The 23,781-nt window shown below is 40.3% G+C and overlaps 1 protein-coding gene across 6 annotated transcripts in view; it reads right to left on the reverse strand.

Moving 5' to 3' along the window:
• The window catches only part of SLC7A11 (solute carrier family 7 member 11), a 69,067-nt gene that overhangs the window by 10,464 nt on the left and 34,822 nt on the right, over window positions 1–23,781 (reverse strand). For all 6 annotated transcript variants that reach the window (XM_077176778.1, XM_077176776.1, XM_077176781.1 and 3 more), the window contains 3 exons: window positions 5,019–5,142; window positions 3,750–3,853; window positions 3,188–3,284 (listed from right to left, as the gene is read on the reverse strand). In XM_077176778.1, the coding sequence (XP_077032893.1) occupies window positions 3,188–3,284; window positions 3,750–3,853; window positions 5,019–5,142 (325 nt within the window). The remainder of the gene's footprint in view (window positions 1–3,187; window positions 3,285–3,749; window positions 3,854–5,018; window positions 5,143–23,781) is intronic.

Here is a 23,781-nt window from a genome sequence, read left to right on the forward strand (position 1 = left end):
GCTGGAGCACTCTGGGCAGCACTCTCATGGGATATAAGCTCACTGCAGGTTTACTTGCTCATTGCTGATGTAAATAATAAGAACAGTTAAATTTTGGTCATGTTAATCATATGAAAGCAGAAGTTTCTAGGTGTTTTGTGGAAGGAAAAAGTTGTAATCATCCAGGCTTCATAGGGGAAGTGAGCAAGGAGGACATGGCAAGGGGCAGTTCCACACCATGAGATGCCAGCTGGGCACACTGGCTTGCCACCAGCTTGGGTTTGCCTTTGTCCAGACTTGCTGAGTGTAGACTTACTGCACATTGTAAATGCAAATATTTATGAGAAGAAGGAAGAATTTAGCTGTCACTCAGGTAGCTACTGAAGAGCAAGAAGGAGAGAGGGAGAGAGGACACCAGAATACATACAGTTCCTCACTAAAAAATTAGTCTGAGATACAAGGCCTCTGTGGGGCAGGCAGAAGGTTATGTACAAACTAGTGTTTTGTTGTGAGTTAGATGGTTAGGGAAGGCTACATGGATCTATTTCAAAGGAGTGTCTGGAGAAAAAAAATGTCCTTGCGTTTGGGCATGAAGGAGTAAGTCAAATTCACCATATCCCTCATTCTTCAGCAGGAGGGAAGATCTTGGAAGTGAGAGGTTTATAACAAGGCCACAGGTGAAATCAACTGCAGGCGCAGTAAAACACTGGGCTAAATGTTTACACATAGAAAACTAACTTGTATTATTTACCTAGATTCACAGCCACACTCTCCTTTTTTACAAAGGAGTGCAGACAACATGGATTTGAATCAGAAGGATCAATATTTCAAATGTGGGTTTCTGGCCTCTAACCTGTAATAAAGTACTTGGTTCCCTACATATAGATAGTAAGCAAACTCCTTTGTAAATGTCAAGGGAAATTGTACCACTGAATTGTATTGGGCAAGATTTCTTCTCTGCAAACTCAACCTCTAAAAGCTTAAAATCTCAGTCATAACTGGAATGCAAGCTATATACAATAATGAAAGTGAAGGAGGGCTATCAAGAAAAAATAGAAGAAAACAGGATTACAATCAGATAGCATGATTTCTATGAGTCACTACACACATCTATCAAATTCCTCATGTTGGTGAGGAATACTTCTGGTCCAGGTAGCTCAGCTTGCAGACTGAGATGCAGATTGAAATGCAGGCTGAGCTCTGTGTAGAAGCCTGAGAGAAGAGGCCATGAGTAGCCAACTTTTGAGGCAACAAAGAGTACGAAAGATTGGTGACTCCGGCCAGATGGACAGATACTGGGTGACACAGCAGGAGCTGGGAATTGCTGACCCTTTGGATACCAAAGCAAATGAAGACCAGTGAAGACAGCAAAGTGGATGGACATGGAGATGGAGCAGGAACCAAAGACTTGGGAGGAAGAGCAAGACTTGTGGAGAAAATGTGGGCTATAAAAGGCAATGAGATTCCTTTGTCAGGGGTCCTTCCTCAGGGGCACCAGCTCAGCTGTTTCTGTGTTCCTTTGCCAGGACTAAGTGGCTTTATGAAATGAGACATCTGATATTCTGTCATGGGAAACATGGTTCAAAGCAGTGGGGAAACCTGGCCTGTGAGTGGGATGTGCAGGAGTCCAGCAGTGACCCATTGAGTCACCAGAGTCACTGCTGGGAAGGGGCTCTGGTCCAAGCAGGGACATACCTGGCACTGGGCGTGTGCTTGCCAGGAAGTCTCATGAATGGTCAGACTGGAAAATTTCTCTAGCAACATACACACATAAACAGATTTCCTAATTTAAAAAAAAAAGGTGTTGGTTTGTTTTGTTTTTTTTTTTTTTTTTAATTTAACAAGCCTCAAATGCATGCTCATTTTCTCAGTTTATCCTCAAAAGATCTTTCCTTTTTTACAGTGTGTAGAACTTGGAAGGAGAAATAAAATAGGGAAATGCTAAAATTACTGATGTAGAATATATCCTGCCACTGCTCTATTTGCAGTAAGGTGAGCTAAAAAATTGCAATCTTTGAAGGAAAGCGATCTTCATACTAGAATCTGACTTTTTCGAAGGAAATCAATGCACTGGTGTAACAGGACCATATGCAATAGCAGAAAATGTCTGTCAGGAAAAAAAAAAATATTAATACATTTTGTGCATTTCATTCCACAAAAAACAGTCAATGCAATTTACCCTCAAGGTATGACTACACCAAAAGAAATAAAATGCAAACTAAATGTTTATAGAAAATTAATTTCATTAAAACGTTTCACCATAATCACACTGCCTAATTTTCAAAACTTCAAAGCCTATGGTTATATGTGCACATATGAAATCCAACAATTCAGCAATGAGCTTATAGGCTTCAAGGGCAAAAACCAGTTTAAATTCCACAAGGATTTGCTCTTAGTAGCATAGACTCATAGGTGCATCTTTTGCTTTGGCTGAGAGTCCTTAAATATGGCAGAGGCCCATGCAGATACACTGCAGTCATTGATCCCGAAAGTGGGGCTGAATACCCATGATTATGAAGACTACATGTTAAGTGAAAATCTTCCTGGCACTATGAAAACTGAACTTTGAAGTTGGCATTTTGACATTCAGTCCTAACATTTTACCATAAAAATTAGTCTGCAAAGCTAACACATGGCAAACATTTACCTTTGCTGCTTATTTTAGAAGTCTGTAATAGGATTTCCACTGAAGCACCAGTGGTTTTCCTTAGAAAATCCACAGATTATTTCACAGGCACAAGTTCTCTCATTTTTTAATCACCACTATGCTGGACAGCTGAGGGTTCTTCCTCCTTTATCTTAGTTGCAAAACTGCTTGCATTTTTTACTATAAGGTAGTATAATGAGCCCTTAGGGTATTCCCAGATGCTGGTGTTTAATTCAGCTTTCAGTAAACTGAATCCCTTTTTTTTTGTTTAACTAGAATTTGTTTCTCTGAAAGGCAACTAGCTCACCACTAGCAGGTCCTTAGAAATTCAGAGCAATAGGATGTGAATTAGATTGCAGTGAGAGACAAGAAAGCAAGGAGGAGATGATAGAATAAGAACAACTCACAAATCTCATTCCTTTCTCCTGTCCTCCACCCTGCCCAAAGCCCATGTTCACATTAATAAATGAGACTCAAGCAGTGCCCAAATTCTGTTTGAATCCTCTAGAGCAAGCCTGTAATATGAATTCTAGTGCAGGAACATTTGTTTGTATGATTTACCAAAACAATGACAGCTGGCAGAGGAGTGTGCTTGCGGACATGAATCATGGAGAGAATTTCTGGAAGGTGACCCTCACGGGATGCAACGAAGAACATCCTGGTGGGAAATAAATGTGGACAGACTTTAAATGTGCTCATTACTGTGAGTACGCAAAGTGGCTCATGAAAGTCACAGAGCAGAGCAGAACTTCTCAGTCTTGTTTGAGGTGTTCTGAATGAAAGCACTGGCAGGAGAAACCCCCACACAGGAAGCAAAACCATCTCTAAAGGTGTCCCTTGACTGGTACTGGGAAGGAGTTAATATTTTCCCTCCAGTTTTCCTTCTTTACATGAAAAAAAGCAGCCATTGATTAAGGGCTAGCCTCAGAGACATTCATTTCCAAACGATTCAAAGGATTTTTAAAATAGTATCCCACACAAAGTGAGAAAAAGCCCTACACCTGGTAAACAGTGTAGTCATTTATCCCGCTAAAGGAATAAACCCTACTCTCCCTTCCCCTTGCTTCCATACTTTCAGTGTGTCTCCCAAGCCCTGACCCCCAGGAACATCAGCAGTGCTCACCTGGAGACTGCAAAAACGCCACCATTCATAGATCCAAAGCAGGAGAGAGCAACAAACACGGGTACAGCTAAAGAGAAGTTTCCCATCAGTCGTTCGGCAAAGGTCTGTTAGAAAAGAGACAGAAACGCACAATGATTTTTCATAAAATGGGAAAATTATTTTCCTCTATTAACAAATTATCATGGTGTTAGTTATTCCCCTTCTCTGCATCCCTCACTGAAAATTGTGCAGTGCATTTGTTCCTTCTTTTGTGAGAGTTCAGCTACTACAGCTGAGCTGTCCTATCCCCATCCCTGAGGGAATGTGGAAGGGCATGGCTCCAGTTGAAGCCACGATGAGGAGGTGGAATCAGGCCCAGACTCATGTCAATTTAAACCATTATGGCTTCAAAGAAGAAGATCAAGATCTGAATGGATCAAGGTCTCATCTGCACACCTAATACCCTTTTTCTACAGCCTTCATTGCACTCAGTTGGTACTACCCAGTGGTATCATCTATCCATTCAGGCTTTAGTGATTTAGACTAGCAGAAGAGCCTTAATTGGAGTTTGGGGCACACAGGCAACATGCATAATTTTTGTCATGTTTATAAAATGTTTTCTTTCTAGATCTCCCATTAGCTACAGAATTTGGTCATTTTTCAAAACTCATGTCAATTGAAATAGCCACAGGCAGTATCACTACTGGAAAAGAAATGGAATTATTTATTTCCTCATTGTGCCTCAGATACCAGAAGTATAAAAATCAGTGTCATCACCACAATTCAGCAAGGACAACCGAAGCAGTGTTTCCTAGCCAGTTTGCCTTGCAACTCCTTCCCAAATGAGCTCCAGTACTCACAGCAACCCCCTTCCCAAGTACTCAGGACACACATTGTGCAGAGACAAAGTTACTGTATTCTGCCACTCAAGATAGTTCAGAGTTCTCTCTTCCATAAATATCTGTAATTCCTGCTTCCCAAGAGCTGAGTTTAGAATTTAGCTCTGAATTTTTCAATCATGTACTTGGCTATGAAATGTAAATCCTATGGACTTAGTTATAAGAGGTAAATAAATACAGTCCAATGTTACATTATAAATGCTACTGATGACCTGAACTGCAATCCCACTCATCAGTCAAAAATCAAATTTCACTGGGATGCTAATAAGTGCTGCCATACTGAAACCTGACTGGATGTGTCCACCCAATCTTTTTCCCCCCTGAAAACAATAATATCAACAAACATAACTGCAGCAGGAATATATCTTTGTATTTTTCTTCTGTAACTTACCACTGCTACAGCTTTTGAAAGCAGCAATTCCCCAGCACTGATTGTAGTGAAATAAGCCACGTTTGTTAACACATAGCCAACTGTGACGATAATCATTGAAATGCATATTGCGAGGGGTATATTTCTGAAATACACAAGGCAGCTCATTATTTTGCAATCTGGTTGCTAATCCCTGAACATGAAACAAATAACATGGGAAAAAGCCACTAATGATGGTGAATGCACATTTAGAGATCCCAAAATATCATCACTAGAAACTACCAGGAAAAAAAAGGAATAAACAAAACCCTCTGGACAAAGGAAATAGGTTTATAATGAAGAGGTGAGAAGCTATTTGAGGGAGGAGTCCTTTGGGGACACCAAGAGGCTTGTGGCCCTCATGCTTCTCATTGGTCCCCCACTTCCCATTTAAGTTGCCTACTCAGATTATTGACCTGAAAGCTGAACCCAAACACCTGGAGGTGTTCGACATCTTCCCCTGGCTACCAAAATATCCAGCATGCAAAATTCTGCCCTTTCCTCCTGGGTGTATTTCTTCTTTTACACACCTTACCACATCCCAGTGATCTCTCTCACTATTCAGGGGAACATGAGAGCAGAATATGACACAGAAAGGGAAACCATACAAATTTGTAAATTTAGTACAGCACAAATGGTACTGAAAAGCACAACCCCCCTGCCATCCTACTAAAAGACGGAACAACAACAAACAAAAAAATAATAATACCAAACTTTTATATAGCATGTCTTTCTCGTCAGAAAAGTGGAATTATTTCTGTTTTTAAAAGGAGGAACAGAGGCACAGTGAATATGTCCAAAGCCACACTGCAAGAAAATGTTTGAGTCAGGAGAAAAACCCGGGTGCCTCAAGTGTTAAGCTAGTCTCTTTCCACCTAATATTATTGATATCTACATCACACCAAGAAAAAACTCAGATCTGAAACCAATCCTTTAGTTCCAAGGCTGGTATGTACAGTCCCTCTGAGGAGAGCTGAGAGCTCCTCTTTCAGGGCTGGTTCCTTCCATCTTTCTATATTAAGGCTGCTTTTGGAGGGATGGTGGCGTTGCCATATTTAAAGAAGGTCACCCCAGCAGGTGGCTAAAGGAAAGATAGAACTAGGAATTCTGGTATTCCAAAGGAGATCACAAGCACATTTCTCAAGGACTATTGTAATCACCTCAAAGGAAAAGGTATTTTGAAAACCAACACAAAGACCTTTCTTTTCTGATATTTTTTCAAAGAAACATAGTCAGATAAGAATTTAAGGATCTTCTTCACTTTATTTCTCAAATAGATCCTTCACATCATTATGGCTGTATAGAGCTGAAAACAAGCTCTAACCTGAGACTGAATAAATAAATGTATTTATAAATAAGTAAAGCAGGGCAGTATCATTGTTGCACATCTTGCCCACGTCAGAAACCATGGTGTCAAATGCTCCCATTAACCCAGACACACAGGTGGGTAAGAGGATCGTGCTGGTAATGTAACACCAAATCTGAGTAGGCATCATGATACTGTATTAAGCCACAGCTACCTCATGCACACATGTCAGGTGAAGAAAGTAGAAGGAAAGCCAGTCATCTTGTAGGATGTGTTTGTTGATGGAGAAGATGACAGCAAGGACTAGAGCAAAGAGCCTAGAATACAGGTGCTGTATTGCTGGAAAACCCACAGTTATGGACACAAGAAATAACTGCAGCTCTGTGTGATGATAATTCATGCCAAAATGAGGTTTGTAAGTCAGATAGATAATATAAGGCAAAATGGGGTCTGTAAGTTGCTAGATATATTGCAGTCAGTTGGGTTAAGCTTCTTACCTGACCTGGGTGTATAAATTGAATTCAATCCTCTTAGCATCTGATTCAAGGTAGGGATACATGGATTTAAAGCCTCTCAGAGCAGGTATTTTATCTATATTTTCTGCATCGCAGATGAATGCTTCAACCACCAAGCTTTTGGAAAAATCAGCCCTGACTCCAACCTTAGAAAGAGTGTTTTCAGCCAAATATAGCAAATTTGGACTTTTTTCACAAATACCATTTAAATGACTGAAAGCATAGTGCTAAACTTAATAGATTATCTTTGTCCTAACTCTTACTAAACACCTTATATACATATCTAATTCAAATCCCAGTTTAACTTGTGATAAAACAAAATGGCAATTCAAAACAGGGGGGAGGTGGCAGGGCAGGGGTGGGGCTGCAAAGAATCATGCTTCCAAATGTGCGAAGAATGCATATTTTATGATTGGCTTTTCGCAAATATTAAAATGAATATTATATGTGTTATCTTAGAAAGTGATGCTGTATTAATTTTCTTAAGTAGCGTGTTAAATATAGTTTTAGGTTAAAACATAATGTTAAAATAGAAACTATGCTATGTAGGATACTTTTTTTCTAAAGAAAGGACTCACACTGAGATAGCAGCCACAGGACATCTAAATCTTTAGAGAAAGAGAATTTATTGCTCCCTTACCAGAAGAAACGAACTTCTTCCTGCCTCACTCAGCCCTGAAGACACCGTTAGGATTGAGAGGAAGAATTTGACACTGACCAGACAGAATCCTTTGTTTGAATGGAATTTATGCATCATGTATGAGATGTATGAATATGCAACAGGCTGTTGTTTTTAAGAGTTAATCCTCTGTTAAATTGTGTCCTTTTTCAGGCTTATTCTGCCCAGAAAAAGGTATCTGGATGTCCATAAGTCTTTGTTTCTATTGTCTCATATTGTCCTAATCCAACTTGTCCAAATTTTTATTACTCTAATTATATTACTGTTTTTATAATCATGTTATTACTCTTAAACTTTTAAAATTTTAAAAACAAGTGATTGGCGTTTTTCACAAAACGTGACCATTATCTGAGCACTGCAAGTCCTGCTTTGTTAAGCTGAAAGGTGCTAACGCCCTTGGATAGTATACCAACAAAGAAACACACTCAGAAGAATAAAATCCCTGAACAAGCCAGAACTAGTCAGGAAGCACTATTCATTAAAAAGCCTGCAAATCATAACCCAGTGCCTGGAGCAGCACAAGGGATGCTGTGACTTTTAAGTTCCCAAGTCCCTGTTCCTGGAGGAAAGAGTGCTCAGGCTGCACCACCTTTTGTCTCCTGGCAGGAGTGAGCTTTCAGAGGGCTGTGGTATCCCTGCACAGCCCTTCCAAGTGCTGCTTATTACCCACTGCTTCCAGTGACAGATTCAGAGAGAAATAAAAGGCCAGTTTCAAGATTTCAGGGATAAGCGATGCAGTATGGCTCACTTCTCACTGACACCTCCATTCAGATTCGTGTTGGTCCTCAAAACACCTGAAAACACGGGCAGACAGGCAGGAACCATATGCAAAACCACTGAGTGAGAGCTTAAATTGTGTCTTTTCTATCCATCCAGTTTAAGAGACAGCTCCCAATTTGCAACAGAATCCCATTATCAGATTCTCTGCTGTGAACTACAGTCTCCATGCTAGAATAAAAGCTATAATGCCATTAGCAATAAAGACTACCTCCTTTCCTTAGAGGATCACTGTACCAATTTTCTTGGAATATTTTAGATATTATCCAGACTTCCAAATCTTGTTTCGAAATAAGAAAAATCATACCTAGGTTCTAGTCTCCATTAAACTGCCTCTACTGATGCAGTTTCTACCTTTTCACTTCTGCATTCTATGAATCACACACAACACAGAGTGCCCACAATACTGATAAGCCAGGTTTCTGATGTAAAACAAATACACAGCTGCCTCACAGCTAGCTGAAATTTTTGGACTACAGAGAGAAAATTCAATAATTATTTAGAAGAGGAAGCTGCTGCCAGGAAAGTCTTTTTGCAATACTCATGCCTTCTCCCAAATCTTTGAAGAAAATCAGTATCAAAGGGAATCTGAGGAAATCTGAATCAGGACAATGTTGACCCTATAATTAAACAGTCTTTTAAAAAGTGGGTGAGAGACAATTAGGATAACTTCTATGTAGCTGAATGTTGACTAAAATTGAATTGAATCTTCATACCTTTTAAGACTTACCCATCCCTAGCTGCTATTCAAAGCTAAATCTTCCCCTTCTGCCCTATATACAGAGTACCTGTAATGAAGAATCACACTTGAACAAAGAGTGCATTTACCTTGTGATTCCCAGAAAAAGAGCCACCAAGGAGCCTACCATCACACAGATGTTCAGGGTTGGGAATACAGCTAGCCCATCCTGTGCTATACAGGGCTGAAATGGTTGCCAAGCAATGCTGTATATTGCTTGGAAGCAAATTTCCTTCCTCTAGAGGCTGTAAAAGGCACCAGAGTTAGAGCATTTGATTCAGTTAATCAGGATAACCACTGGGATTTGCATTTAACCTTTAGTGCTGCAGAATCATAGATCTTCTAAAAATCTGCTCTAGTACATCTCTACTCCCACAAATATTTTTGCAAGAAAAAAACTGAAAGCAGAGCAAGCAAGAGAAAGGGAAAAAAAAAAACAATATAAAAGGAAAAAGAGAGAAAGCCAGAGGAAGAACCTCAGGGTGACAAAAACCATGTCAATAAATCAGCTGAGGAACATTCCTAGAAATGTACAGCACATATTCCTGGTTAATGGCAACTTTTATAACAGCAAACAGAGCACTAAGAGCCATGTCCACTGAGGGCTGTTTTCCCTATGAAATGACAACCACACAGTCAAAGACACCCCTCCAAGCTGAGTTCACAACAGTGAAGCACCTTTCTGCCACGTTCTTTGTCACTTAGAGGTCATACCAAAACCTCTTCTTTGCATCCATATCAAAGCCAGGTTTTACAAATACTCATCATAGTCAACTGTCCTGGACAAAGTGGCACTAGCAGGACCCAGCCAGGAAACATAAATAAAAAGGTTGAAATAAATAACTTAATTACTGATAAAGTTACATGAAATTACATCTTCACAATAGCAAGAAAATTGTGGAAGATAATTTTGCATATAAATTTAGAATGACAATAACAAAGAAGGAAAGAAATCCTAATTCCCTCACATGATCTATGGGCAAGGATTTACTTAGTTTTCATGAGCATGATGCTGTATATTCTGTATTTCCTTAGTTGAAAATTTACCACCAGAGGAGTTTCAAAAGTTCCCTTGTGCAATAATTTATTCACCATTTGCAATCTGCTAAGCAATTTTTCAAATGAACTCTTTCCAGATTTTGGCACTCTTAAAAAAAAATCTAATCATCCACTGCACTGCCCATGGCACCAAAACTTGGCAGAAAAAGAGCAAATTTATCACAAAAGTAAATTTATCCAAATAACCTGACACCGAGAAAAAAAAAATCAAATACAGAAAGTGGCAAGAGAAATTTAATATTTCCAGGACTTCAGTGCAAGACTAGAAGACATACAGGCTTGCCTTAGTAAGCACTGTGTTCCAGAGTCCAAACTATGTCTCTCACCATTCCCAGGTGGTCATTCCATGAGCTGTGACAATCCTAAATCCTGGACAGCAAGCATCACATTTTGATATAAACTCACTTATCCCTGACAAGTTTTTCATGTAAAAAGCAGCCTATAAGACAAGACTTTACACTGAAGGGATCAAATCATCCTCACCATGTCAACAGGTGAAAAATCCACAATCTCATCCATCTGCTAGGAGAAAAGGAAGATGTTAAACTTCAAAGGAGGTCACCTCCCAGGACTGAATCAAAGCCAGGAATAGAGAGACAGAAGGGATGGGCATCATCACAGCACCTCTCAGATCCACATATTTCTACATGCTAACCAGTGTCTCAGCAACTGCTGACTTCAGTGACAAGCTATTATTTTGTTTATTGAAGATTCCCATCAGCAAATCATCTCTTCACTACCTTCCAATATGTTCCATCCTTATGTTCCAGATCAGAGGAACTTGCAGTCTGTGGGCTTGCAGCTTAGACAATATTCAATTATATAACTGCCCTTTGTCATCCTGTGATCTTTTTTTGATTTTGAGAGGAGGAATGAAAGAAAGGAGAGCCCAGTCATTAATATGCACTCTCATCTACACCACCACATGCTCCATGGAAGCTACTGCTGGAGTGAAGTTTTAAAGGGCTCCCCATATTCATTTCCATGCTTTGGTTCCATATCTCTTACTTCAGAGACACAGCAGCATGACACTGGGATAAAAGAGTGAAGAATCAGGCTACAGTCTGCATTTCAAAGCCTTCTTGCCTTCTACCACCTAGCAAGAGAAGAAAAGAGCTTCTGCTGTGCTAATTACTTATTGTCTTCTCAGTGTTTGGCTTCACTGGTTCAGATTATAATTGCTTACAGTTTGTAAATAGGGTCTTCCATGACCAACTGACTTTAAAGGGTCATGCTGTGTATTCCGTGTGCTGAAAAAGGCAGGAAATTTTATTAACTTCTCAGATGTTTTCAGCACTTTTTCCAACAGGTTTTCCTCAAAAACTGATCAGCATAAATACTGCCTTAAGACTTAGGTATTAATTGCACAGGGTAACACTCTTCCATAAAATATCTCCTTTCAGGCAAACTCTCCCAACTCAAATCTCAAGAGGCAAATCTGTCCACAGCCCTTGAGAAACTGAGAATAGTTGTTATGCTTACAAGGGGATTTGCTTTATTTTAATAGATGTTTAAAGTTGGCTATGATGTCTTTGTGTACACTCAGGTTGCCAAACCAGATATCTGGCCACAGTGCTCATTTATATCAAGCCCCACCTTGTCAAGTCAATACCTTTTATGAAATATCTTTCTTGGAAGAGCAGAATGAACTCTGAAACTTGGACTACCAGCCAGAGACACTCCTCATGGTCAAGCAGGATCCTGAATTGTTTTGCATGGAATGCATAGCACTACTGGCATTCCCAAAGAAAACTATGCCAACACAGCAGATGTCAAAGATGACAGCTAAATACACAAAAGACTTTTGAGATTACAACACTAAATATTAGTCCCTCTGTCTCTGCTTAGCCTTTTCTTGTATAGCAGGCATGTGAATGTTCCTAGGAGCCAGAAATTAAGCATAAGAGGCAGCACACAGAGCTACTATGGGGACTAATTTTTAAAATTTCTTTAGAAGAAGAAATGGAATACAGACTTGAAACAAAATATCAACCACCTCCTGTGATTTCTCAGTCAACTCTATTTCCATAAGTACATCAAGTGCCAGTGTTCAACATCTTCATGTTGCAAACTTATTGTACTAAGTTTACAACTGTTTCCAAAAGACATGTGAATAACCAAATGTGGCTTTTACTTTGCGAAGTAACTTGACCCCAAGTTACAGTGCAAAATAAAAGGCACATTTGGTTATTACAAATGGCATTATTACATCCCTCCTGACAACCTGAAAGTCCCAAGAAGCTTGCTTTTCCTTCCTACTGCTACAGTCATACCTGCAGGGAACTAGGCCTACCCTAGGAACTCAAGTGTGCTTATTGTTAGGAGTCTGGGAGGCTTAACCAGAGAACAGCCAGGTGCCTGGAAAATGCAGGATCTCTAGCAAAGGATCTGCATTTTGCATTTCAGAACCTGAAATGGTAATGAAGATGGCCAGAAGACAATAGTTATTTATCTAGTGTATTGCAATTAAAGTGAGGTTTAGGTTTGACCTAGTTAAAAGGTTGTCTGCCACTCTCACAAAAGCTTGCCATTTAAAAAGCAGCAGAGTCTAAATTCAGAGGATTCAAATACAAATATACTGCCACTCCTGGGTTTGATGAATGACTTCTATGTTTCTATCTTACTTCATCATTTAACATCACCCTCCTTTAATTTCATTTGTGGGGAACCTTAATGTCCTCAAGGAAGTTTGTGACCTTTTCCACCAGAGAGACAAAACCTCAGATTTTACCTTTATTGCCCCGCTCTCTCCCAGCCAGAAGATGAAAGGAGCACCTCTGCTCTCTCAAAGAAAGTTTCAGCATTTTATTTTCTCCTGAGGTCTATTTGTGGAAGTGCTCCCAGTACTGCCAGTAGTGTAGATCATGGTGAGAAGCACTAGTAAATCATGGTGCTTGCTTGGAGGCAAGGAAACCATAACAACAAACCTGACACAGGTCTGTAAAAAATAAACATCTGCTTGCACCCAGCTCCTACATGGAAATGAAGGGGGAAGGGGCAGAGGCACAATCCAAAGCACTTCCTCCAAGCTGCTTTATTTAGTGGGTCTAGTGGGTCTAACTTCCTGTTACTACTCCATATCATCACATATCTCATTGCCAGACTTAAATAAATGCAAAAGGGAAGAAGTGAAGTGATTGTGTATCATAAGTAGTTCAATTTATTACAGCAGTGTGATGGTGTTCACAGGGGTCTCAGGTTGAGGGAAGAGATGAGGATCTGATTCCATGTTTCAGAAGGCTTGATTTATTATTTTATGATATATATTACATCAAAACTATACCAAAAGAATAGAAGAAAGGATTTCCTCAGAAGGCTAGCTAAAAATAGAATAAGAAGGGCTTATTGATAACAGAGGCTTGTGTCTCAGACAGAGAGTCTGAGCCAGCTGACTGTGACTGGCCATTAATTACAAACATCCAAGATGGGCCAATCACAGATCCACCTGTTGCATTCCACAGCAGCAGATAATCAATGTTTACATTTTGTTCCTGAGGTCTCTCAGCTTCTCAGGAGGAAAAATCCTAAGGAAAGGATTTTTCATAAAAGATGTCTGTGACACAGTGGGCTCTCCTGGGAATTTGAAATTATTAATTCCCTGAGCACCTGATTTATGAACAGTGTCTACTTTCTCCACACAGGATCACTTTTCTTAGGAAAGATGGACCACTGGCAGCAGTTGGCAGTGGGGGAGTGAGGGATATTTAGAATTATAAACAAGGGAACCTGATCTGGGAAGTGTGCCTATCAGGCCACCGTAGCTGAGAAATCTAACCCATCATCTCCTGCATAACAATATCATGGCCAGGGAAAGAGATCATAGTGGCTGTGAAAGGAATCCCACTACAAACAGTGCTGCCTGCCACAGTACCCTCCCCACACTGCCACAAGTACCTCAGTGTTTGCAGGGAGCGGGGCTGGGGTGGAAGCAGAGCCCTGCCTCGATCTGTGAGTATTTCTATTGCCTACACCAACGATACAGGTTTGTAATTTGGGTCAGGGCAAATGGCAGAGCAACATTTTGAGGAATGCAAGGGAGCAGGCAAGGCTGCTATCATTCCCAAAATGATCTTCTCACACTCACAAGCTGGCAACAAGCAGCCTGAATACCAAACTCCTCACTCAGTTCCAGTGGAAGGTACAGGAAGCAATGCTATCCCTTTAACCCCTCTAAAAGCTGGACTTTTGGGGAAGCATCACTGGTAGCATATTAATGACTCCTTACAGGAATAAAGGAAGGTAAATGCTTAGATGCACAGAGCATAGAGGGAAGAGCACACATCTCTGTGGGTATGTGCATAAAAGGAGCCAGATTTTTCATACTTGCTAAATTCCTTGACATTTAATTTTGAGCAGAAGAGTTTCCACAATGCCAAGGATCATAAAGGAACAATTTGCTGCTGTATGTTACCATTGATATTTCAGCATGAATGAAAATTGCACCATTTGGTGATGAAAAGAGCAGCTATTTGTAATAAGGAGCACCATGGAAACTGAAATATCATTTACCAAGACAGGCTCTTCTTCTGAAGAAATTCAAAACAAGAAAAAGGGTAAATGCAGGTGCCTTAAAGCATTAGCATTTTTAAAGATACAAAAAGGTGTAAATGAAATTAAAAGGAGATGTCTTAACAATACTGCACCGCCACGAAGGTGGCTATCTGGCAGATAAATTGTTTTCTCTGCAGAAAGCAGGGAAATTCTGGTCTTGTTAAAGGACAGCCCAGCAGAGCACCTACAGATGTGGGACAGCCTATACAGCCACTGAAATAACTCTGTAGAGTTCTGACAGAACAGAAATCCAGAAAACTTCAAATGTGAGCTTGAATATGCCTTTGCAACACACAGTAACTGGAAGCACTTGAATGGAGTTCAAATGGGAATATCAACTTTTTCTATTTTATTACCTTCTGTGCTTTGAGTAGGGAAACAGTAAGCTGAAATCCTCTCTCACTAAAACTTCATAATGCTGAAACTACAATCACAGGCATAGGAGAAAAGCTTATCCTTGTCTTTTTTGATGAAGTGATATCATGAATCAAAATATGCACAATTTTCAACATGGCCAGTAAGGCTGAGGTTTCCTTTTTCTGTGTTCAAACTGAGAAATCTTAAACATAACCTTAAGCATAACCTTAGAGAGTTAACCCTGAAACTCTGCTGCAAATCAAGTTCCCTGCAGTTGATAGTGACATGAAAAGCCAGACTTAGTAGCCTATTTCAATTATCTGGGACAGTATAATCAATGAGACTCAGGATTTTAAGGCTGACTCACCTTTGCAATTGCACATTGTTCAGTGTACCCTCTGCAAAAATGCCCTACTCTTCCATGTTAAAATCTTAAAATGAAAGTGATAATGAGGGTTCATACAGAATTTACCACATTATCTCTTATCCTGACCCATAACATCAGCTTAAAAGGACCATGTACTGGCCATCAAAAATCCCGACATTCTGGCACTCCACAGCAGCCTATCCAGCACCAGCCTCCCTGACTTCTGCATTTGAAAGTAAACCTAGATAATCATAGAAGGATTTGGGTTGAAAGGGACCATTAAATGTTATATAGTCCTACTTCCCTGGGAAGAGCACAGACACCTTCCACTGGATCAGACAGCTCAGAACCCCACCCAGTCTGGCCCTGAATGTTCCCAGGATGGGGCATCCACCACTGCCCCAGGCAACCCATTCCACTGCTTTACAATTGTAAACCCCTTCTTCCACCTAGCTAATCTAAATTTATTCTCCTTTGGTTTAAAATCATTACCCCTTTTTCTATACATTGCAACAGATCCTGATAAAAATTCTGTCTTCACTTTTCTTGCAGAACCCCATTAAAAAACACCAGCTCTGGGGAACAGAGACAAATATATGTGTTAGTTTAGCAATAGTGCTTGCAAGACATTTTTTCAGTAACCAAAGCAAATGGCAGCTTTTGGGCCTCTGTGGGCAATATTATATTCTTAAAAGCAGAGAAAATATGTAATTCACTGCACTCCAGGGTCATTCCAGTACAGCATAGCGACTCTGTCAACACTTAACACCAAGCTGAGGTGGCCTAAAGCTTGGATCTGTTCATGTCTGGGATAGTCTGCAACTAAGAAAAAGCCTCTCCTCATGACTTTTACAATCACCAAGCAAGAATCTTAAAGCATTGCTGCTTTTTTTCACATCCATTGAAATATTTCTTCCTTAGACTCACAAGCAGCTTATCCTCTAATGGGAGTTTTGTCCAAGGAAAATTAATTTCATGGTCTTCTACATTCCTGGTTTTGCTTAGCAACTGTTTTTTTCCTGTAATAAACAAATATGATAAGCTAGAAGTGCCTGTTATTCCTTTACAGTGCTAGATGAATGTAAATGTTCTTTCCTTCAAAACACCCCCACACAGAAGTTAAACCCCTTGCCATATCAGAGTGCTCCTATTCATTATCCATTCTCATTATCTCTGGAGGAGGTCTCTAAATTGCTCTTAGACCTTTCCAAATGATGGTATCAAAACTGCTCTTCTAAGGGATTTTCCATTCCATCATAATTCAAAAAATTAAATACTGTTATTATATAGTCCACTTTTTGACAATAAACAAAACATAACATCAGGGTGAAGATGGAAATAACAGCACTTGTTCAACAGCAAGTGCTACAAGTGAATGAGGATTGACATAATAAACCACAGCACTGCTACTTGTGAAATTCAGATTATTCACTTCACAGCACCCCTGGAGCATTAATAATCTGATATAAATCCTCTTTGTTTACATTTCATGGATATAGGCTGTACTGTAATTTAAATGACTAAAAACCCTAATGGTCACTTAGTTAACAATAGTCATTCCATAAATAAAATATCACTGTCACTTTGTGTTTAAATTTCCAAGATATTCACAGCCAAATATCAATATGTAAGTGACCAGAACCTGCTCCCAGAACATCTGCACACCCAAAAGCACTCACAGAAAACAGCCACGATGCTGTGAAGGAGTGTGCAGGGGAATAGCAATCTTAGCATTCACTAGATAAAGATCAATTCTCCCCGACGGAAATTCTGCTGTAACACAGGAAATTATGTACTCATCTATGGGAAAGATATACAAAGCCAAATTGTCTCATTTTTATATGACTATTACATATCTTAAATACAAGCCAGCAATCTCACTACCTATTAAAGATGAACAATCAGATAAGAGAACCCCATTTAATGTCTCATACAAAAAGACTGTGTCAGAGTAAGTCATTGTGCTGGCTGAAGTAAGTGGAACATATTCCTTTTCTTGTGTGTGTAATACCATTGCTATTGGAATTGTGACCATGCCAACTACTCATGGTGGCATGGCATGTGTTAATGACTCTTTGTGCATTATAAAACTCCAATCTGATGTGCATGACTACAATAAAGATCATATGGCCCTTGCAATTTTTGTTGCCCATTGCTGTGTTTGTATTTTATTCTCCGATTTTGTATCTTATTCCAGTAAAAAATGCTGTCTTACTTTCTCTGACAGTCATCTCACCATCTCTGTCAGATGGTGCTAGCCAGCATCAGCCTACTGGTATACTCCAGTAAAAGATTTACTGTTAATGGCAAGCAAGATGCTGCTACATGTGCTGGTATAACACCCTGCTTACCTAACACTGCCCTAGCACTCTGCTCTTTCTCATTTTTGAGGCTCAGCATTAAAGAGAAAATGAAATAAAAAGTGGCAGAAGAGGGTCATCCCCTTCTGGCTCCAGGAGAGGATGTACCACATACAGATCACAACATTGCACTATGAATTAAAGTAGCTGTTGCTGCCCTATATAAATAACCATAGGTAGTGGGGGTCACTTGCTTACACAAATACCAGGATAAAAGGCTGTGAGACCTCTTTTTCTATACCCAGGCTATAAACCAGCACTGACAGTACCCATGAGAAAAGGCTGATCTGTAATTTCATAAGGAATTTAAGGGTTTTGGCTGGGGCTTACAGCAAGATTTCAGGGCCATTTGAAATGCAGATTTAAATCTCAGACCAAAACATTAGGGTGAGTGCTCTGAGTCACCTCCACAAGAGCTAATGCCGTTGGTACACACAAATAAGAGCTCAAACATCAGACAAAGCCAGGTTCCAGTTTAAAGTGGGAAGGAGAAAATCTGGGAGAGGTTTACCTACAACACAGAGCAGCACCCACACTAGAAATTCTATAAAACACACTTGCTTTCACGAAGTGCAACACCCCTAGGACCCAGGACAGGAGATGTGAGGTGCAGCTTCAGTGACTGCCCTGAACCACCTCAGTTGTACTTGTCACCCTAGTGAATTTACTCATTTTTCTATCTACCCCTAATACACTCTTGCCCATTCTACAGTAATTTCAGCCAGGCCCCCTGCTTATGAACCATCAAAAGAGTATGAAAATGTCTAATGGAACCTTTACTGTGGCCAAGAGAAGAGCTGCTCAGCCCTGAGAAACCCATCATCTCTCCAGTAAAATACACTCCGTTCTGCAGCAGAGCATCAGTCTTGCAAGGGATTTTTATTCCCACCATGAATATTTTGCTGAGCAACCCAGGTTCCCCATGAAGAGGAAACTGTCACCCTTCTCTACAGGTACTGCTATGTCCCTCAGTGAAACAGAAATAGATGTTAGAACAGTTTTGCATGTGTTTCAGCTAGTAAAAATGAAGGAAAACCCAGGGCAATGGAAACTTCGAAGGTTACAATGTTTTGTGTTACATTACCCTGCTGGTAAAGCAGATTACGATTTTTCCAGCTTCCCAGAGAGACTGTGAATAAATATTTGTTTTACTTCCTTAGGAGAGCTGATTCATAGTAACCATGATTCACATAAACAAACAGAAGTGGTTTTAAAAAAACAAAAAAGTAAAACCAGCAACAGGAAAAAAAACAAACCTTACACTCAGCAGGTTATCACATTGGCAAACAAAATGAGCCACGAGGGCTAGAAAGGAGCAATATGTTGTGCAGGGGCGCAACACCGTACACCACACACTGAATAGCCACTGTGGGGACAGACAGGGCCAGCACACAGGCTTGTCACATCCTCACACCTTAGAGACACCAAAGCTCCATGAAACAGAGTGGCTGCAGGACCCTCTGCAGCAGCCAAGCCACAGTCTTGGCACCCAGGACACACCTTCTCCACTCTGGAGCAGGAGGGAGGGCAGGGAGCTCCACCTGAGCTCCCTGGACTTTGCTTCCTCAGAAGAGGTGCCACAGGCTTGGCAGAGGAAAGCCTGTTTGAGGGCTTGTATCCTAAGTGTGCACCTCCATGTAGATGTTTGCCCCTTTTGTGTACACTGCAAGCAGAACCTCACCCATACCTTCCATTGTCACCTATGAACTAAGGAAAACAGTCACTTGTAAAAATCAAAATATTGAAATCATGCAATAAGTTTGGTTGAAAGGGACCTTAAACACCATCTAGTTCCACCCTCTGCCATGGACAGGGACACTTTCCCCTTGACCAGTCTGCTCAATCATCATCCCCTCAGAAGAGACCCCCTTTCTCCACTGGCCCTGGATAAAAAAAAAAGAGATAAGGACAGGCATCACAGCAGCCCAGGCATTCACATGTCCATTCTTCTGGTGGCTTTGCAGGAACCTCTCCCACCCTCCCAGGATCCTGCCCCAATGGTGCATTTTTAGAACTATCAAATAGTTCTAACAAATAATCTTCAAAAAGTATCAGTCATCTCCAGGATTGTGAAGGAATTAATCCAGTCATTTTCATTTCAAGTTGGTTCTTTTATCTTAAGCCACAGAGTCTACATAAACAGAAACAAACATATCAAAGCAATGGCTTCTGAGGTATTGCCTTAATGTAGATCTGCCTTAGAGGAGGAGGACAATCCCTCAGGCAGCATGCATTCCCACCCTGCTTTACCATCCTCCCTCCCAACAGTACACACAGAACAGAACCACTACTGCCCCTGTGTCCTGGGATACAGCAGTATAGTATTACACTCTCTGCCCTTGCAATTTATCTTTTTCCTTCCATCCTCCACCTATGTTTGCTGCATAGATTTGATTTCTCAGGTAGCTGACTACTGTGTCACAGACATCTTTTATGTAAAATCAGTTCCTTAGGATTTTTCCTCCTGAGAAGCTGAGAGGCCTCAGGAACAAAATGTAAACATTGATTATCTGCTGCTGTGGAATGCAACAGGTGGATCTGTGATTGGCCCATCTTGGATGTTTGTAATTAATGGCCAGTCACAGTCAGCTGGCTCAGACTCTCTGTCTGAGACACAAGCCTTTGTTATCAATAAGCCCTTCTTATTCTATTCTTAGCTAGCCTTCTGAGGAAATCCTTTCTTCTATTCTTTTGGTATAATTTTAATATAATATGTATAATAAAATAATAAATCAAGCCTTCTGAAACATGGAGTCTGATCCTCATCTCTTCCCTCAACCTGAGACCCCTGTGAACATGGTCACAGACTACCTTCCTGATTCTGACTAATGTCTTGGCAGTATCCTTATTACATTTTTGAGACATAAAAGAAGTTAGAATCAGATTCTATACCAGCCAACGAGGGGGAAAAGAGCAGAGGTAGCACTATTAATTTCAACTCACATATTCACAGATAAAACCCAGCACAGCAATACTGTATCTAACCATGCATCTATAGCACTCATTTTTATTCTGCCATTGTCCCACTCACTCTTCTCCAACACCCATGCCTGGTGTGTGCTATAAGTTAACTCTGTATGAAATAATAATTCAGTCGATTAAAATCAATAAAATACATAGAAAAAGACAGCTACTGTGTTTCTTTAGTGTGCACAAAACTTTAGGTATGAAAACTGCATTGCCTCATCCTGAATATTTCCACAGCCTTCAGCATGACTTTTATGTGAGTAGGAGTATTTTATACAAGGAATATAAATGTTAGAACAGGCAATTATACAAGTGACCTTGCCTTGCTTCATTCAATAGTGAATTATTAGTCTTCTCAACTGCAGTTTTATAAGAGATCCTATTGTCTTAATTAATGATCAAGGTACATCTTTGAAATCTTTACAGACACTATAGATTAGATCACTCTCTTTTCTAATTTACTCATATTGACTGGCATATCAGTTTAAAGCCTGCCACAGGTAGGTCTTCACTGCAGTCAATTTCTAAACAGAACATCACTTTTCTTTTTTTTTTCTTTTTTTCTTTTTTTTTTTTTTACACAAAACAGAAAGATAATAAAGTGGAAGAGTGGAAGTAGGAGTTAAAAAGACCTGAAGACAGCTGAACCAATTCAAATGCTAAACTGGGGTTTAGAAAGCAGCTGCCAATGACAAAGATACAGCACCCGAGGTAATCTCTCCCATGGTGTAGAATTTCACCACAGGACTCAACAGTGACATAAGCACCCAAAAAAATGGGGTAGGGGGAAAAAAGCAAGTAACCGCACATGGGAAAAGGAAAAATAAATAAAAATATCTGATAATATGTATTGGATATGTGTCACATACACATCCCTGAACATCATAGACTGTAACAGCATCTCTAACTAAATGCCTTAGGAACACATGCAGCCTCTGGAAAGCAGCAGGCACACACAGTGGTTGCTTCTGCCTGTCTCAGAGGAAAGGAAGAGGAACAGTGCCCAATGAAATCTGCAGCCCTTTTGTTATCCCTGCTGCTGGAGCCTTTGCTCCCTGTGATCATCCAGGTGAATCCATGCAGTGAGTCATCTTCCTAGACCCTCTGCTGCCCGCATATCTTGCTCTGGTGAGTTCGGAGCACTGCTCAGACACAAGGTGCATCTGTCAAAGACAAAGCAGGGGATGTGCAGTGTTTTCTGCATACATCTGGATCCCTTCAGACTCAGGCTGCACAGCACACTGTGCTCTCCAGTTGTGCTCGCCTTTCCCTCTCTCTTGTGACACAGCACTGCTGTGAAGTAGGACCTCATGCACCCATGGGGCAGGGGACACTCAGGTGAGGCAGGAGGAATTTGCATTCAACAGCCAAGAATAAGGAAAACAAGAACAGAAGGACCGAATCTGCATCCTCAGTTAGTTGTCTATGGTAGCTACTATGTTGAAAGTCTCAAAAATTACAGGGCCAAAGAAACATCTTCACCACAAGACTACAGGATAATCCACATTATCAAATCCAAAAATCCAGTCCAATGTAATTGAAGTTAACAAAAAAAGAAAGAAACCAATTATTTCGATTTTAGTTTGGGTTACCATCCAATTCCATTCTGACTCTTTCCCCATTTTTACTTCAAGCTGGTAACACAGTTAAAATCACAGTTTTACTTCTAACTCTGGTTGGAAATATTTTGTGGATTCAGTGACCCCCTACAAATCCTATCACAGACAGAGCCAAATTAGGGCTCACAAGCAAGTTGCAATCCTTGAATCATTTGTATGTATCACATGAAACTCAATCATATTTTGTCAGCAGAACCAACAGATTGTCAAGATTAGGGCATTTATGGCACATCTCCCGAGGGTGGGATGGAGAGTAGTCTTAGGTTACAATGTAAGATGTAACCAAAAGTTTGTATTCTATGACCACCTGTTAAAACCAGGTGGGGCAGCGTTCTTTATCTCTTCTATGACTCATCCCTGATAACTCCAGGGGATATCTTCTGTTAATGGGCCATCAAAGTCTCACTGCATGACTCTTAAAATTACACCATCCCATTGGGAGATGCTCTGCCCAGGGGGAGGAGCCAAGCATTCCTAACTGGATATAATCTGAGAATTGGAGCTCCACAAGCAGCCTTATCTATTGGATTCCCACAGGATGAGTACTACAGAACCACCACTTGACATTCCAAGGAGGACCAGGCCTTTCTATAGGATCACTGCTTCAACAAAGCCACACCTGTCACTGCAGGAGGATTGCAGCCACCATTTAATGGGACTGCTACCAACACCCTCACCCACAGGGTGTCAGGTTGTATCCTCACTCTGTCAAGTTAAGCCATTTTTTTTTTGCATTTATTTTAATTTTCCTATTAAATTGTAGATCTGACGTGGAGTCTCTTACTGATTTGCTTTCAAACTAGTGCAAGAGAGAAGAAAGGAAAGGCTGGAGCCAGAACTCAGGAGTATTAAAGGCCAGGTTGGAGGGGGCCCTGAGAAGCCTGGTCTAAAATCTCCCAAACTAAGAGTGAAGAAAGAATATAAATAAAAGGCAAAGCAACTCAGGATAGTTGAGTCCCACTCATAAGAGAATTTCCAACTTCCAGCAAGAGCACCATCCTCCAACTAAAAAGAATAAAATAAATTTATGAAGGGAGAAAAGTTTGTTCCCATACTGAGATGTCAGAAATCATGCATTCAAGACTGAAATACTTAGTTTCAGAAATTAATTATTAGTAATTTCTAAAAGAAACAATAATTAATGAGCTGAAGATGTGAGTCATAGTAGGGAGCTAATAAAATTAGTGAAAAAGCAAAAGTAAAGGAAAGATCACTGTATTAAGAACAGCTGGTGAGTCAACTCCCCTGAGAGCTAGTAATTGTCTATTTGTCCCTCTCAAACACACACAAATACTACTGAATTACATTATTAATTGAATGTTTTTCATACATTTTACAAATAGCAAAACCCATGCTTGGTTTCCTGAAAGTAGATTTGAGTAGTAAATTAATTTGTTTTCTTTATTTGGCAGATTCAGCTCCCCATTAAAGGATTTTCTAGATCTGAAA

The sequence above is a fragment of the Agelaius phoeniceus genome, chromosome 4, assembly GCF_051311805.1.
Source record: "Agelaius phoeniceus isolate bAgePho1 chromosome 4, bAgePho1.hap1, whole genome shotgun sequence".
Lineage (NCBI taxonomy): Eukaryota > Metazoa > Chordata > Aves > Passeriformes > Icteridae > Agelaius > Agelaius phoeniceus.